Source organism: Erpetoichthys calabaricus, chromosome 3 (assembly GCF_900747795.2).
Source record: "Erpetoichthys calabaricus chromosome 3, fErpCal1.3, whole genome shotgun sequence".
Lineage (NCBI taxonomy): Eukaryota > Metazoa > Chordata > Cladistia > Polypteriformes > Polypteridae > Erpetoichthys > Erpetoichthys calabaricus.
This window is the reverse complement of record NC_041396.2, coordinates 246,977,275-246,993,102: the sequence shown is the minus strand read 5'-3', so window position 1 is coordinate 246,993,102 and position 15,828 is coordinate 246,977,275. Positions and strand designations below refer to the sequence as shown.

Below are 15,828 nucleotides of genomic sequence, written 5' to 3'. Positions count from 1 at the left end.
AACACATCCAAAGAATATGGAAGAGTTAAGGCAGTTCTGCAGGGAAGAATGGGCTAAAATTCGTCCCCGCATGATGTGCAGGTCTGATCTGCAGTTACAGCAAGTGCCTGGTTGAGGCCATTGCTGCCAAAGGAGGGTCAACCAGTTATTAAATTCCAAGGTTCACTTACTTTTTCCACTACCACTCTGAACGTTGAATGCATATGTAAAATAAAGACATGAAAGAGTAGAATTTTTTGTGTGTCTTTGCCTTAAGCTCATTGTGTATATCAGTACCTGTGACTTAGATGAAGATCAGATCATTTTTTATGACCAATTCACGCAGTAAACCAGATAATTCCAAAGGGTTCACATACTTTTTACTTTGACTGTGTGTATGTGTGTGTGTGTGTATACATATATATATATATATATATATATATATGTATATATATATATATATATATATATATATATATATATATATGTGTATATATATGTATAAATAGCTGCATCATGTCATATTGCACTTGCACCTTGTGTGAAAGTGTTTATTTGATATTTGGACTTCAGGCTTCACATATTATACAGTTCATGTCTACATTTTGTCATTTATTACTAAAACATGAAAAATGTTTTATTTTAACGATGTGTTTACATAGATTGTTGTAGACACGGAACACACATGAAATATATGTATTCCAAATAATGATGTATTATTTCTCCTCTAAAACTCCAGCACTTCACTTTAAGATAATCGAGGCTTGAGCTGGGCCCTTTCTGCGGCGGTGGGTGGATTGTATAGCAGGCTGCTTGGGCTTATCAACACATTTACAAGATAAAAGACACAGACGGAGAGGTGTGATGGGATTTAAGGAGTTTTTTTGTAGGCATTGGTAATTCTAGTGTTAAGACACTCTTTCTGACTCGATCTTTAAACATGTTCCAACCCTGATTGAGAAGAGAGTGATATTTATTCTGTTTACAGTATTTCCAGTGAGTTAGAGAATTTGTCTACTGGAGAATACTCCTGCAATAAGTGAACTTCTTGGTTTGTATTAAAATGAGAATTACAAGCCAAAACCAGGCTTAAGAACCTAAACAGTGCCACAAAAGCCATAGTTGTGTCCTAACTCTAATTTTAACACTGGGAAGGACATCAGAGCTGCTTTTATTTTTTCAGAGCATGGATTCTTTTCGTAAATATTTATTGTGCTGGAAATCAAATAAATGTAATTATGGATTTTTGTATTGCCATGTTTCAGATGTTCTTATATGAATATAAGGAACTCAAAAGAGACTGGTGCAGTTGTTTGGAGTATCTGGAGACTGGAGAGCCCTGTTTAATAACAGAAACAAAATAGTAATAAAGCAAAAGTGCCAAGGTACTCTACAGTGCACCAGAAATTTGCCTTCGAAAGCTAAGTCTCTTGTAGATGGCTTGGTTAGCCCTGTATACAGTACACAGTTTTTTTGGCATTATTGCCCCTAAACTACATAAAATAAATGACTATTAACTTTGCTTATTTAATAAAGGAGCTGCAAATGCCTGAAGGGTAGTGAGTATAGTACTTCACATTTTTAAAAGGAAGTATTTATATGATTAAAATCCTTTTCTTTACACTAATATCAACTAAATAAAACACAAAAAATACTTGGAGCTTTAGGGATTTCTCTCCAAAAAAACTGAATTTTACAGTACATAACCAAGACATTTCATAATTCACAACTATGAAATCAAGTTTCTTGTGTGCCCTAATCTGTCTGTTATCATTGTATCAAGTTTAGATGTCATATACTATAGCATTACAAAGTTATACTGTTTGGCACAATGTATCCCTCTGTTTGGAAACATAGTTTCCCTTTTTGGAAACATTTAGTCTCTAGCACCTAAACAATCACATGATACTTGTTCACAGTATAATCCACCCTACCCCTGCTATTGCCATGGTATTAACAGAGCTGTGCAAGATATTTTTATCCCATCGTTTAGAGGTTTGTGTTTGGGAGCAAGCTCAGGTAAAAATGGGATAAAAAATATGACACAGCAAAGTTGGTTGGGGATTATACCATGAACAAGCCACTGGCTAAAATGCCTTTTTTCTATCTCAGCAACATGAGTTCATGATACAGAGGAGCTGAGTGGGGGGTTATTAATGATGTCCTCACATAAAACTTCAAGAGGCCCAAGTACAGCACAATAGTACTCAAAGGCAAGCTATGAAACACAGCTAGTACTGTTAAGTTGAAATTGAAAGAGCAGTACTCCATAAACTAACCTAGGTAGAGCACAGCATTCTGGGTATGGTAATTCAACTCATCTTATTTGAACTGTAAAAATCCACTCCACGATGCTTTAAAGTTGTACTGAAAGCAGTACTTAACAAATCAATCCTAGCATCAACTCCTTAATCGAATACATTGTTCACAACAGAGTCAAGTCAGTTTTCAGAATCTTCCTCAATCTTTGTGTGAAGCAGTGAGTAAAGATGAGTTGTTGCAGAAGCCATTCTTTTCCTGTCTTTTACACACAGCTGTGACTTGTAATATAAGTGACCAATCACAAACAACTATACATCATTAAAATGGGCTGAAACTCAGATATCCAGTGGTAATGAGCCTTTCACTGTATTTGGCTTGCAGTAGGTGAGATCTTTAATAAAAGCTCATTCACTCAGTTGTGACACGCTGCTCACCTTGGGATATACATGTGTAATCACATATTTGAATAACGAAAGTGAGCAGACAACATGGAAACTAATGATTTATTTGAAAGAAGACACCCTTGGGTATGTAAAAGTGCCATTATTGGTTTTGATTAAGTTGTGGGTTTACTGAAAAATACAAAAAACACTTTTAAATATGGCTGTGACCCGACACCTTGTACATAGGTGCCTACACCGGTTCAAGGCCGGAAGGAATGTGGCTTGGATGGTGCATTGGGTGTTGGACTAGGTGTCATTTACCTAGTCATAGCTACAGAAGAAATAGGAAGTACTGTTTGTGACAGTATGTGAACACTGTATAGGAATCATTTATACCCATTAGTTGATTAGTCTATTTACCAATCTGCATATTTTAAGTTTTACAGTGCCACAGCAGTATCATCAATTTTTTTCAGCGAACACTGCATAACCCATTAGCATTGTGCTACCAGTATTTCAGGCAGTATGTTATCATGATCCAATTATATAGGTTGCATCCTATTTCAGGAAAAGCGTATATTTTACAGTGTCAAATGGTTTAAAAGATACATTTAAAGTAACAAGTGACATTTGAAAAGTTGTATCAAAATAAATATTTCAAGTTAAGAAAAATTTTAGACAGTTGAACATCTCGGCTCCTTTGCCTGTAATCATTTTTGTAACTTATGTGTTAATCTGAAGAGTAAAAAAAATCAGAAGTTTTTAAAAGCATTTGTTGTGTTATTTTTCTTTTCTTTTTTTTTGTAGAAATATCCAGAAAAACTCTACTTTGAAGGCTTGGCAGAGCAAGTGAATCCTCCCGTGCAGATTCAGCCCCAGTATCTCCCAATTTATTTTGGGAATGTGTGCCTTCGCTTCCTTCCTGTTTTTGATATTGTCATTCATCGATTCCTGGAGCTTCTTCCAGTTTCTAAGTCTTTGGAAACTCTCCTGGATCACCTGGGAGGATTATACAAATTTCATGGTGAGATTTCACATCAGTAAAATACATTCTTTTAAATTCACTTTTTTATTCTTAATTTTATGCAGCTTCTCTGGTATTTTCTTTGCATATATAGAAATTAAGTCATATGTACTCAGTACCGTGCAATTCTCAGAACAGTTGACAAAAATACAATATCAAATAAATATATATGTATTTGTAAGCATTATACGAAGGGGAAAATAACAAAGATTTTTGATTCAATTTAAATGATGTAATTGAAAGTATGCATACAGTACATTTATCCTTAAACAATCAAAATAAGTCCAGTAAATAACAGTGCAGCAACCTAGCTTCTGCCTTCTGATAGTTAGGAAAATAATAAATGCAGTAATGAATGCCTAGTTTAAATTATTAATCTGTAAATCTTACTTTATATTGACACTGTCAGTACTAAAAGTTATTGAATGTAATGTTCTGAACATACACTGCCTGGCAAAAAAAAAAAAAGTCGCCACCTGGATTTAACTAAGCAAATAGGTACGAGCCTCCTATTGGATAATTACTACATGGGCGATTATCTTTCAGCTGGCAACAAGTTATTTAAACCCAACTGGTGCAATGAGTTGCTTCTCATTTCTTAAACAACCATGTCGAAAGACGCATCTCGTGGTCGTGGAAAAGATGTTAGTCTGTTTGAGAAGGGTCAAATCATTGGCATGCATCAAGCAGAGAAAACATCTAAGGAAATTGCAGAAACTACTAAAATTGGGTTAAGAACAGTCCAACACATTATTAAAAACTGGAAGGATAGTGGGGACCCATCGTCTTCGAGGAAGAAATGTGGCCGGAAAAAAATCCTGAATGATCGTGATTGGCGATCACTTAAACGTTTGGTGAAATCAAATCGAAGAAAAACAACAGTAGAACCCAGGTCTATGTTTAATAGTGAAAGTAAGAGCATTTCCACACGCACAATGCGAAGGGAACTCAAGGGATTGGGACAGAATAGCTGTGTAGCCGTAAGAAAACCACTAATCAGTGAGGCAAACCAGAAAAAAAGGCTTCAATTTGCTAGGGAGCATAAAGATTGGACTCTGGAGCAATGGAAGAAGGTCATGTGGTCTGATGAGTCCAGATTTACCCTGTTCCAGAGTGATGGGCGTATCAAGGTAAGAAGAGAGGCAGATGAAGTGATGCACCCATCATGCAAGGTCTTGGTGAAAAATGAATGCAACACTGGATGGAACTAAATCTTGTGACATTGCAGAAGCTTATCGAAACAATGCCACAGCGAATGCGTGCCGTGATCAAAGCTAAAGACGGTCCAACGAAATTAGAGTGTGTGACCTTTTTTTTGGTGGCGACTGTTTTTTTGGCCAGGCAGTGTATTTACACTAGCAGATTTTTAAAATTCTCCTTTAAACAGCTTTGAAATATAATACAACTCAATATAAATCATAATGTGCACTGTAGGTACACATAGTATTTTGATGTTGTTTATATTATCAAGTATGTATGTAATGTACACACTTGTATTAACAGAAATTTCCAGGTGTTTAATTGTATAACCTTTTTAACTGAAATTGAAACTCCTTGGAAATGATTGGTCTGCTGACTTTACCATAGTTGCACACAAACAGTGATAACTGAATGTCAGCACACTTTAGTACTAGAAATATTTGATTAACTTACCTTTGTTAGATTTGTCCACTGCACAGCTTTTTGTGATTGTCTTTTACTTGTATATTACTGCAGTCCAGTATAAAATTGATTTTTTTGCAGCAAGTTCATATAGAAACTCATACACAACTAAGCCTTTAATTTATCCTCATAAAAATTAGATTTCAGGTGCTTTTTGCTTTAAGCACATTCATTGAAAGCTTAACATTTTTATATGCTTAACTGTCCTCTATGATATTAAAAATATTTGTATTTTATTCATTCAGATATGCCACAAATCTTAACACATAAGGTCACTTTTGCAGGGTTGGAATTAATATTAAAGTATAAAGCAGTTATGAAAACAATCTTAAAATCCTAAAAGACTTGTTTTTTTCCCTGTTTTTCTCCACAATCCCAAAGATAGACATAGTGCACATGTTTACTGATGAAATCGTTACAGTATAACAGTCTGGGTGCATGCATGGCTGCTGTCACATTTGAAGGTCAGGAGCTCCTATCAGAGAGGTTTACTGTTATATACTCAAATGTTGTCAATATTGTACTTTCTGTTCAGAAAGTTGTTTCAGAAAGCAGATGTGTAGATGGAGCTGGTAATCCTATGATTTCTTCTTTAATGATAATTCTTCATGATTCCCAAGCTGCTGTCCTGATTATTTGTTCAAAGTACTAGAACTAGTAGCTTCTGTATGTTGTCTACTGAGTGGCCACAATATATAAGCTAATGTTTTTAAATAGCAAGTCAATCATTGGTTTGCCTTAAGATTGATGGTTTAGTTTCCACAGCTGACATAGCTCTGCACTTATAAAGTTCCTTGAGATAGTGTTCACTGTAGAAAGAAATACAAATTTAGGCATCTGTGTTTATAAAAGTAATCTTAATTCAATCTGCACTGGGATTCTGTTTCATGTTATTAATTATAGTGTACAGAGTTTACAAATGGTGATGAGTCTCTACTCCAATTATTTTATTTCACATTTTGCCAGTAAGGGGGACACATGACTGGCAGCAATTTTCACATATCTTGTTGCGTGTGGTTATTGTTCAGGGAAACAAATTTCTGTCTCAAAAATGTGTTGTTTTCCTGCACAATGTTCTCATTATCAAAATGAATTATTATAACTAGGGATTCATCGGCCAAGAAAATATTTTTTCACGTTCTAATATTTTGAGCTGTTTAATTGATGCAGCTGAACCACTTCATTTTATCTGGTATCTTATTCTGATTCTGAATTCTTTTTTCACCATCACTATTGTACTCAGATATGTATTGAATACCCACACAGATAAAGTTAGCCTCCTTTTGAACCCTTCATTAATGATTTTGTTTCATTCACAAGCTTTAATGTTTTTTGGAGTGGCAGAACATTCTTGGTATACTACCTGTGCTATTGCTGCTTCTGATGTTTGCTTTCTGGATCCATTAATTAAGATGCGTTTGGCACCTAAACATGTGCAGCCTCAGTTCTTATTTCTTTATAGCTTCACACATAAACATGATCTACTGGGGCCAGTCTTTCTACTTTAATTTGAATTACCCGACTACATAAGCAGCAACATGTGTGCAGTTTCAAGGGAAAGATTCGTCTGCCTAATAAAGGAGTCTGCTAATGTATATCTTTTTAGAATTAATGTTCGTGGTTTTATTGCTGTTGTTTAAAGTTACAGTAAAACAAATCCTACAGTTGTGTCAAAAAGTAAGTACACTCCATGGAAATTGTTCACTTTTCCAGCATATTTATACAGTCAAACAGTAGGTCTTCATGCAAACAGTGCCTTCAGATAAAGGTGATGTACTTGTATTTTTATTCAAGGAAAGTTTGATTTTTCAATTACTTCTTCAGCAAAAATATCAATTGTTACAAAGGTTTACTGGGGAAAAAGTAAGTGCACCTTTGGCCTCATAAGCTGGTATTACCCCATTTAGTAAAAATGACTTCTTGTAGGTGTTTTGCATAACTGCCCACCAGTCTATGACATCAACTCAGTGATTTTTTTTACCACTTTTTCTAACAAAATTCATTCATTTGCATAATGTTTGTGGGTTTCTTGCATGTACTGGCGGTTTCCAATACCCTCACAACATTTTAGTAGGATTCAAATCATGGCTTTGACATTTCTTTTTTTTGAGCCATTCCTTGTGAATTTGCTAGTGTACTTTGGATCATTATCATGTTAATAGGTCTATATCCAGTTGAATTTCAACTTTTGGACACATGGACTTGCATTCTCCTTAAGCACACATTGATAAGATGCAGAATTCATAGGTGACTTGATGATTGCAAGCTGCCCAAGTGTTAAAGCAGGAAAGCAACCCTAAACCATAACAGTTCCACCACCTTGCTTCATAGTTAATATGAGGTTCTTCTCCTGAAATGTTGATTTTCGTTTGCACCCGATTGTAATTTTATGGATATGAAGTGGAAAAAATGTAGGGATGCATTAACTTTTTCAATGTGACAAATCTTCATTTTTTTATTTAGATTATGACAGGAAATTTTATGAGTGATTTGTTCCAGTACATAACATTTATCTGTGGGCACTGTTTTAATGAAGATCTAATGTTTGCTTCTTCAAATATGTTGAAAAAGTCAACAGTTTCCATGGGGTGTACTTACTTTTTAATGAATATATATCATGGATATAGATTAGATCTCTTGGTGTGTAATTATTGATTAGCATCCTTAACACTAGAATTACCAGAGCCTACGAAAAAACTCGTAGATCCGGCCCACCTTAAATCACTTCTTAAAACCCTTCTCACCTCTCCGCCAGCGTCTTTTGTCATCTAAATGTACTGATAAAGACAAGCTGCCAGCAGCCGGCTATTCCATCCCCCCAACGACTTAGAACGTAAACAAGCTTTTCCCAGCTAATGCCTTGATTGATTATCTGGGAGTGAAGTGGAGTTTTAGAGTAGAAATAATAAGATTGTTATTTGGAACACACGCATTTCATATGTGTTGCATTTCTACAGTAATCTGTGTAAACACATTGTTAAAACAGAAACGGTTTACAATATTCTATTAGCAAATGACAAAATGTAGGCATAAACTATATAATGTATGAAGCCTGAAGTCCAAATATCAAAGAAACACTTTCACAAAAGGTACAAAAAAAAAGCCACCGCCAAAAAAAGCCGCCTTAGTGTGCGACTTTGACACGCATTAGCTATCACTGCTTCCGTGGCGCAACAGTATCAGTTGCTGACTGGGAATCCAAAGGTCGTGAGTTCGATCCTGCACAACTCCATTTTGAGAAGTGTTCTTATTTTCACTATTTTAGAATAAAAAGATACATTTGATTTCAGTCTGTAACAGCCGGTGTAATTTATGATATTTGTAAAGGTTAGCTTTATTTTTTTTTTAAATTCACTTTTCATTGTCTCAGTCGCGTTTAGGATACTTCCCTACCGCCCCCCACCTGACACTGCTGTTTTCACATAAAGACGCGCTATAGTTCTGCAGTGTATCACGATACATACGACCATGTGTTTTTTTCCCCCAATATTGCCAGTCCCCACGTGTTGCTGTATGCTGTTTCTTTTGTACTCCCGGACATGCAGAGGAAAGCATAGTAAAGAGCAGTAACTTCAGTGCTATATGCAATCATCAAACACTCCCCATCTGATACTGCTGTTTTCACATAAAGACGCGCTAAAGCTCTGCAGTGTACTTGTGACTGCATTGTCGTACCAATGCTTGCGAACTGAAGTGTCTGCATGCACTTTTCGTGGCATTATACGTGTATTTTTTGAGCATGCCCATGTAGCTCAAACACAGGAACATATGTTGATGTAAAAGTATAACAAAACAAGTGCACTTTTATTCAAGACTATAACCGAAGAAAAAAGAAAGCAAGTTACAGTAGGCGGTTGATATGACGGCTTGCGTGGTGCAATGCTAAGAACTGCTGATTTCCATTCTGTGCTATATAACTGTTAACATTTGAATCTGATGGTTGCATATAGCACTGTCTTATTCAGTGTGCGCGAGAACATGCAGGTGGCCAGTTGCTGCGTGCTACAGCGCACATTTTAAAAAAAGAAAGAGACAAATATATGTGACGTTTTGAAGAAATCATTTTATGACGCGAATAGTACCAATCAGAAAACATCGTCGAAGTAATGCAATATTATTTGAAAACGAACAGCGTCAGATCGTGTGTGAAGTTATACTGGCGCTGTTTAAGTCAGATCAGAAGCTGAATAAGCAGAAAAAGCTCCTGTTCTGACTCTAAGTAAATAAAGCATGAATTAATCAACAGAAATAACCGCGATTGACATTTTAAAGATAATGATTTACAGTGCATACCAATTTATAAATTCAATGTCCGTTTGAGGAAAAAAAAAAAAACACTTCCTTCAAAGCTGAGAATCGAACTCGCGTCTCTGTAGCACGACAGGGCTGTTGTGCCCCAAGTCAGCAAACCATAGCGTTAAGCCACGGAAGCTGTTGTATCATCCTTGAACCTTTTGTGAGAGTGTTTATTTGATGTTTGGACTTCAGGCTTCACAGATTCTATAGTTTATGCCTACATTTTGTAACATTTATTACTAAAATATGAAAAAGTTTCTGTTTTAGCAATGTGTTTACACAGATTACTGTAGAAACGGAACACGCATGAAATGCATGTATTCCAAATAGCGATCTATTATTTTTATTCTAAAACTCCAGCAGTTCAGTCACTCCCAGATAATCAAACAAGCCATGAGCTGGGAAAACTTAGTGAACGTTCGGCGACGGTGGGGGGTGGAATAGCCGGCTGCTCGCTGCTCCTCTTAATCGGCACATTTAGAAGACAAAAGAGAGGTGAGAACGGTTTTAAGGTGGGCCGGATCTACGAGTTTTTTCGTAGACTCTGGTAATTCTAGTGTTAAAGTAGAAATTAATTGAATACAGCATTATTATTCTGCTTCATCTGTTTCAGGGTCATGGAATTAAAATGTTTGGAGTGCCAGCCCATTGTGAAATCATTAATTTGTGAAACATATTTTGTCAGTTTGCCTTATTATAATTTTATGAATCATGTTCTTGAATGTTCTAGTATGTTGTGGTTTGCATGCATAATTAAGATATAAATTATTTATTTTTAGATGAAATAATAGTTTAGAAGTTATAAAGTTTACAAAAAGTTAATGTTTGTTTCTTACAGATCGCCCAGTGACATATCTGTTCAACACACTTCATTACTATGAGAGACATCTCAGAGAACGAACAAATTTGAAACGAAAGCTTGTTCATGCAATTATCAGCTCTCTGAAAGACAATAGACCACAAGGGTGGTGTCTCAGTGAAACTTACCTCAAGTATGCAATGAATGCAAGAGAAGATAATCCTTGGATACCAGATGATACATACTACTGCAAGCTTATAGGACGATTGGTAGACAATATCCTTTCTCTAATAAACAAACAAAAACTAAGTTAGACCTTATGTCAAGTCCATGAGTAATGCTATTTGGTTACAGTCCTAATTAATTGTAGTAACAATGCATGATAGATTTTGCAAAAGTTTTATATTTCTTAATGTAATAACTATAAAACCAATGTTGAAACCATAGCTATATTCTCTCCTACCCACAAATCAGCTCAGTAAATTTATACTGCTCAAAAAAATTAAAGGAATATTTCTTAATCAGAGTATAGCATCAAGTCAATGGGATATTCTGGAATATTGTTCTGGTCAGTTAAGTAGCAGAGAGATTTGTTAATCAGTTTTAGCTGCTTTGGTATTAATGAAATTAACAACAGGTGCACTAGAGGGGCAACAATGAGATGACCCCCAAACCAGGAATGGTTTAACAGGTGGAGGCCACTGACATGTTTCCCTCCTCATCTTTTCTGACTGTTTTTTCACTAGTTTTGCATTTGGCTACAGTCAGTGTCACTACTGGTAGCTTGAGGCGATACCTAGACCCTACAGAGATTGCACAGGTTGTCCAACTTCTCCAGGATGGCACATCAATACGTGCCATTACCAGAAGGTTGGCTGTGTCTCCCAGCACAGTCCCAAGGGCATGGAGGAGATTCCAGGAGACTGGCGGTTACTCTAGGAGAGCTGGACAAGGCCATAGAAGTTCCTTAACTCATCAGCAGGACCAGTATCTGCTCCTTTGGGCAAGGAGAAACAGGATGATCTCTGCCAGAGCCCTACCAAATGACCTCCAGAAAGCCACTGGTGTGAATGTCTCTGACCAAACAATCAAACATACTTCATGAGGGTGGCCTGAGGGCCCAACATCCTCTAGTTTGCCCTGTGTTCACTGCCCAGCACCGTGGAGCTCAATTGGCATTTGCCATAAAATACCAGAATTGGCAGGTCCACCACTGGCACCCTGTGCTTTTCACAGATGAGAGTAGGTTCACCCTGAGCACATGTGACAGACATGAAAGGGTCTGGAGAAGCCTTGGAGAACGTTATGCTGCCAGTAACATTGTTCAGCCTGACCAGTTTGGTATTGGGTCAGGGAGGCATATTCATGGAGGGATGCACATACCTCTACAGGCGAGACAACAGCACCTTGACTGCCATTAGGCATCGGGATGAAATCCTTGTACCCATTGTCAGACCCTATGCTGGTGCAGTGGGTCTTGGGTTTTCCTGGTGCACGACAATGCTCAGCCTCATGTGGCGAGAGTATGTAGGCAGTTCCTGGAGGATGAAGGAATTGATACCATTGACTGGCTCCCATGCTCGCCTGACCTAAATCAAATAGAACACCTCTGGAAAATTATGTTTCGGTCCATCTGACACCACCAGGTTGCACCTCAGACTGTCAAGCTCAGTGATGCCCCGGTCCAGATCTGGGAGGAGATCCCCTAGGACACCATCCGTCGTATCATTAGGAGCATGCCTCGACGTTGTCAGGCATGCATACAACCACGTGGGGGCCATACAAACTACTGAGTATGATTTTGAGTTGCTGCAATGAAATTTCAGCAAAATGGACTAGCCTGACACATCATTTTTTCAGTTTGATTTTTGCGGTGTCTTTGAATTCAGCCCTCTGTAGGTTGATAGTTTTCATTTCCATCAAACGATGTGGCATTCTTTAATACATTACCCAGTCCATATCCGTATAGATATCCAGCATGATTTTTTTTTCCCCATTGAGATCTGATTTGTTTTCAAAGTGTTCCTTTAATTTTTTTGAGCAGTTTATTTTAGAATCTTAATTCTTAGAAGTTTGAGTTTACAACTTAATTTAATGTACTGTATAAAGACCCTACTATTAATTATGTTAGTGCTACAGATCGATCGATCCATCCATCCTCTATTGTTCCCAGTGTTGAAACTGCAATCGTTAGAGCAGCTCACAAATATTAACAGTAATTAGATGTACAGAAAAACTTACTTCACCACAGAACAGTAAAATATATAAGGCTAAGCGCAGAAAATAATAAAGTGGTAGCCTTGTAATATCTTGTTTTGTGTAGCTTACATTATCTGTCGAGAGTTTAAATAAAATGCTGTAGTTATCAGTAACAAAATATATTTAAAGTATTAACCAAGAATTCTTGAGATGTCTTTTTATAAATATCCTTCAGTGAAGCTAGTTTCCTTCATAGTTATATTTTTCTGAATGCCTGTTGTGTGTGCAAAACTCTAAATTTGTAAGTTGCTGCCAACTAGAGTAATATGATGTTACACGTTAATGTAAAAATTTATCTTTAGTCACACTCCAGTTATTTAAACTGCTAACATCAGGGTGTAAAGAAAAAATTCATACAGGTAGCCTTTGCACAGAACTGTGTATAGAAAACGCATTAGTATGTAATTTTTAGTAGTTTAGCTTGAAATACTTTTCAAATTAGTTTGGTCTGATGGATAAAAAATAAAACTAATATAAGCCCTGATTATACCTAATATGAAATCTGATAGTGGTTATTTTAATAATGCTTCTGTAAACATCAAAGGGCAATAAATAATGGGTTACTTAAACAGGGTTTGTGCAGTTACAAACAGTTGCTTTATCAAACTGTTCACAAGCTTGTTAAACAGGAAATTTGGCCTTAGTCATAGTGAATGTGTACACACTGCATGATCATGTTGTCCTTTTGATAGGCTCAATAAGGTGTAATTGCCCATAGAGCAGTGGATGAGAGAAAAACCACTGTATATGGTGAATTCTCTGTTTATAAATATTCATTTTGAGTCTGAATCAATTTTAAACGACCCTGCTTCTCTTTTTAGTCGTGTTGACCATATTAATATTACAATTCATGCTTTATCATGATCTACTGCTTATTGTTTATCATGTCCACTGGAAATAGGTGTGTTTAGGTGCTTTAGTTCTTCACTGAGTGATAAACGTATTCAAAGTGTAAATTTCAATCAAGCTTATGAAGTCTGCTTCTTTTCTAACATTAAAATCATACTGATTATCTTATTATATACTGTATATATAATTATTATTATTATATATATATATATATATATATATATATATATATATATATATATATATATATATAATATTTATTTATTAATTATTTCCTTAATATGTATATTACCAATGGCGGGGAAATCCCCTGGACCTTTCCCAAACTGTGACTGGAGGTTCAATGAATTTCCCAATCCAGCAGCACATGCTCTTCATGTGACATGTGTGGAACTCATGGCCTTGGCAGTACCAGGAAAGGATGTTGGAAATGCACTTCTTAATGTTGTTTTAAAGAGGTATGTTAAAATGTTTTGTTCAAGACTAAAGAGAACTATTTCTTACCACCGTAATGCAATTTTTACTCCTGTCTATTGTTTAGACCTAGTCAATCTGTTTATAAATATCAGTGTACTTTGGAATAAATCCGTTGTAGTTTATTCAAATATGTTTGTAAATATGTTGTATGTATAAATGTGAATGTATATATGTAAAGATATATAAATACAGTATGTAAAAATTTGTACAGTACTTTGGAAAAGTATTCACACTTTTGTACATTATCATATTCATCTCCCTAAAACACAAGTGCTGTAAAGTAGGAGGCTGTTTAACTATGTCTGTTTGTATAGCACATATTTTTTTAGAAGAACTACAAAGAGCCCTTTGTGTTTTTTTTATTAGTGTAGGCAGTATGATTAAAAATTAAATAGTGTAGGGCATCATAAAATGTTATATTTTAACTATGATATTGCTGTAGTGTGTTCCATTAGAATTGTAATAACAAGGTTACGGGCGGAGTGGTGGCTCTGAGGCTAAGGATCTGCGCTGGTATCCCGAAGGTTGCCGGTTCGAATCCCCGTCACTGCCAAAAGAGATCCTACTCTGCTGGGCCCTTGAGCAAGGCCCTTAACCTGTAATTGCTCCAGGGGTCGCTGTACAATGGCTGACCCTGCGCTCTGACCCCAAGGGGTATGCGAAAAAAACTAACAAACACTGTTGTAAGTCGCTCTGGATAAGAGCGTCTGCTAAATGATGTAAATGTAAATGTTAATAATCATGTTACAATTATTTTTTCTGAGTATATAAATGTATTCAGTGAATCAAAAGAGTATAATCAACAATACTTAAGAAAAATTCTAATCTTGTGACAATTTTAGCAGTGGCTGAGAAATGCTGTGTCTTGAATTGGCAAGATTAGATAGAATTGGTAAGCATATTATACATCAGCCATCCACAGAATCTCTGACAGGCAATACCAAGAAGCAATGAAATTCACAGTAAGAAGAAAAAGTATTTGCAAAAAAAGCAAATGTCCTGTGCTTTATATTTGGTACAGTTGTATATTCTTCCTCAATGGAAACAATACATTTAAAAAATATAAATGTGGATTAAGTTAAATCTGTTTCCAACCTCCTTGGGAACACTTTGGATATACCTATTAACATTTTTAAGATTATATGTATTGTTAATATTTGTAGTGTAATTTTTATAAACAACTTTTGTTTTTGTTGCATAGTCAGCCTTTAGTTCCAAGAGAAAATATAACTGCCTGGATGAATGCAATTGGGCTTGTCATCACTGCTCTACCGGTAAGTAGCTCAATTACATTTAGAATACAGTCGTATGTAAAACTTTTCAGTTACTGGTGCTCTTGCCCTTCGGTGTTAAGACCTGTTTATTTTTATTCAGCTTAGATTGATTGCTTAGATCAGGCATGTCAAACACACGGCCCCAGGGCCGCATGCGGCCCGCAACAGAAATCTGTGCGGCCCGCATGACAGATCCTAGTTAGCTTGTACAAAATGATTACTATCGTTTGTGATTGAATCATTCTGCATCTTCGCCGTTACTTATTGACTTTTTTTACTTCGGCCTTCTGACAAAAGCGCGTTTTCCCATGGCATTACGGTACTGGAAACGTCATCTGCTAGTATAGCCACGAGCCTTGTCCAAAGTTAATGAGCCACGGCGTCGCAACTGAAGTGCTAGGCTGCAGCAGCCTGGCAACAGGGGCGGCCTTAGGCATGTGCAAACTGTGCACCTGCACAGGGCCGCCACGCCAATATATATTGAATATAAAACAGAAAGAGAAAATAACGACACAGCTGACAGCAATGTGGCCGAAAAACATTGTGTTTCTTGTTAATTAGTAC

General features: G+C 36.4%; 2 protein-coding genes across 3 annotated transcripts in view; both read left to right on the top strand.

The window, feature by feature from the left end:
* The window catches only part of LOC114647575 (solute carrier family 35 member D3), a 1,087,183-nt gene that overhangs the window by 398,566 nt on the left and 672,789 nt on the right, over positions 1-15,828 (top strand). The window lies entirely within an intron of this gene.
* Positions 1-15,828, top strand: part of med23 (mediator complex subunit 23) — a 204,369-nt gene that overhangs the window by 169,967 nt on the left and 18,574 nt on the right. For both annotated transcript variants that reach the window (XM_028797943.2, XM_028797942.2), the window contains 4 exons: positions 3,432-3,648; positions 10,445-10,681; positions 13,806-13,971; positions 15,192-15,264. In XM_028797943.2, coding sequence (XP_028653776.1) covers positions 3,432-3,648; positions 10,445-10,681; positions 13,806-13,971; positions 15,192-15,264 — 693 coding nt within the window. The remainder of the gene's footprint in view (positions 1-3,431; positions 3,649-10,444; positions 10,682-13,805; positions 13,972-15,191; positions 15,265-15,828) is intronic.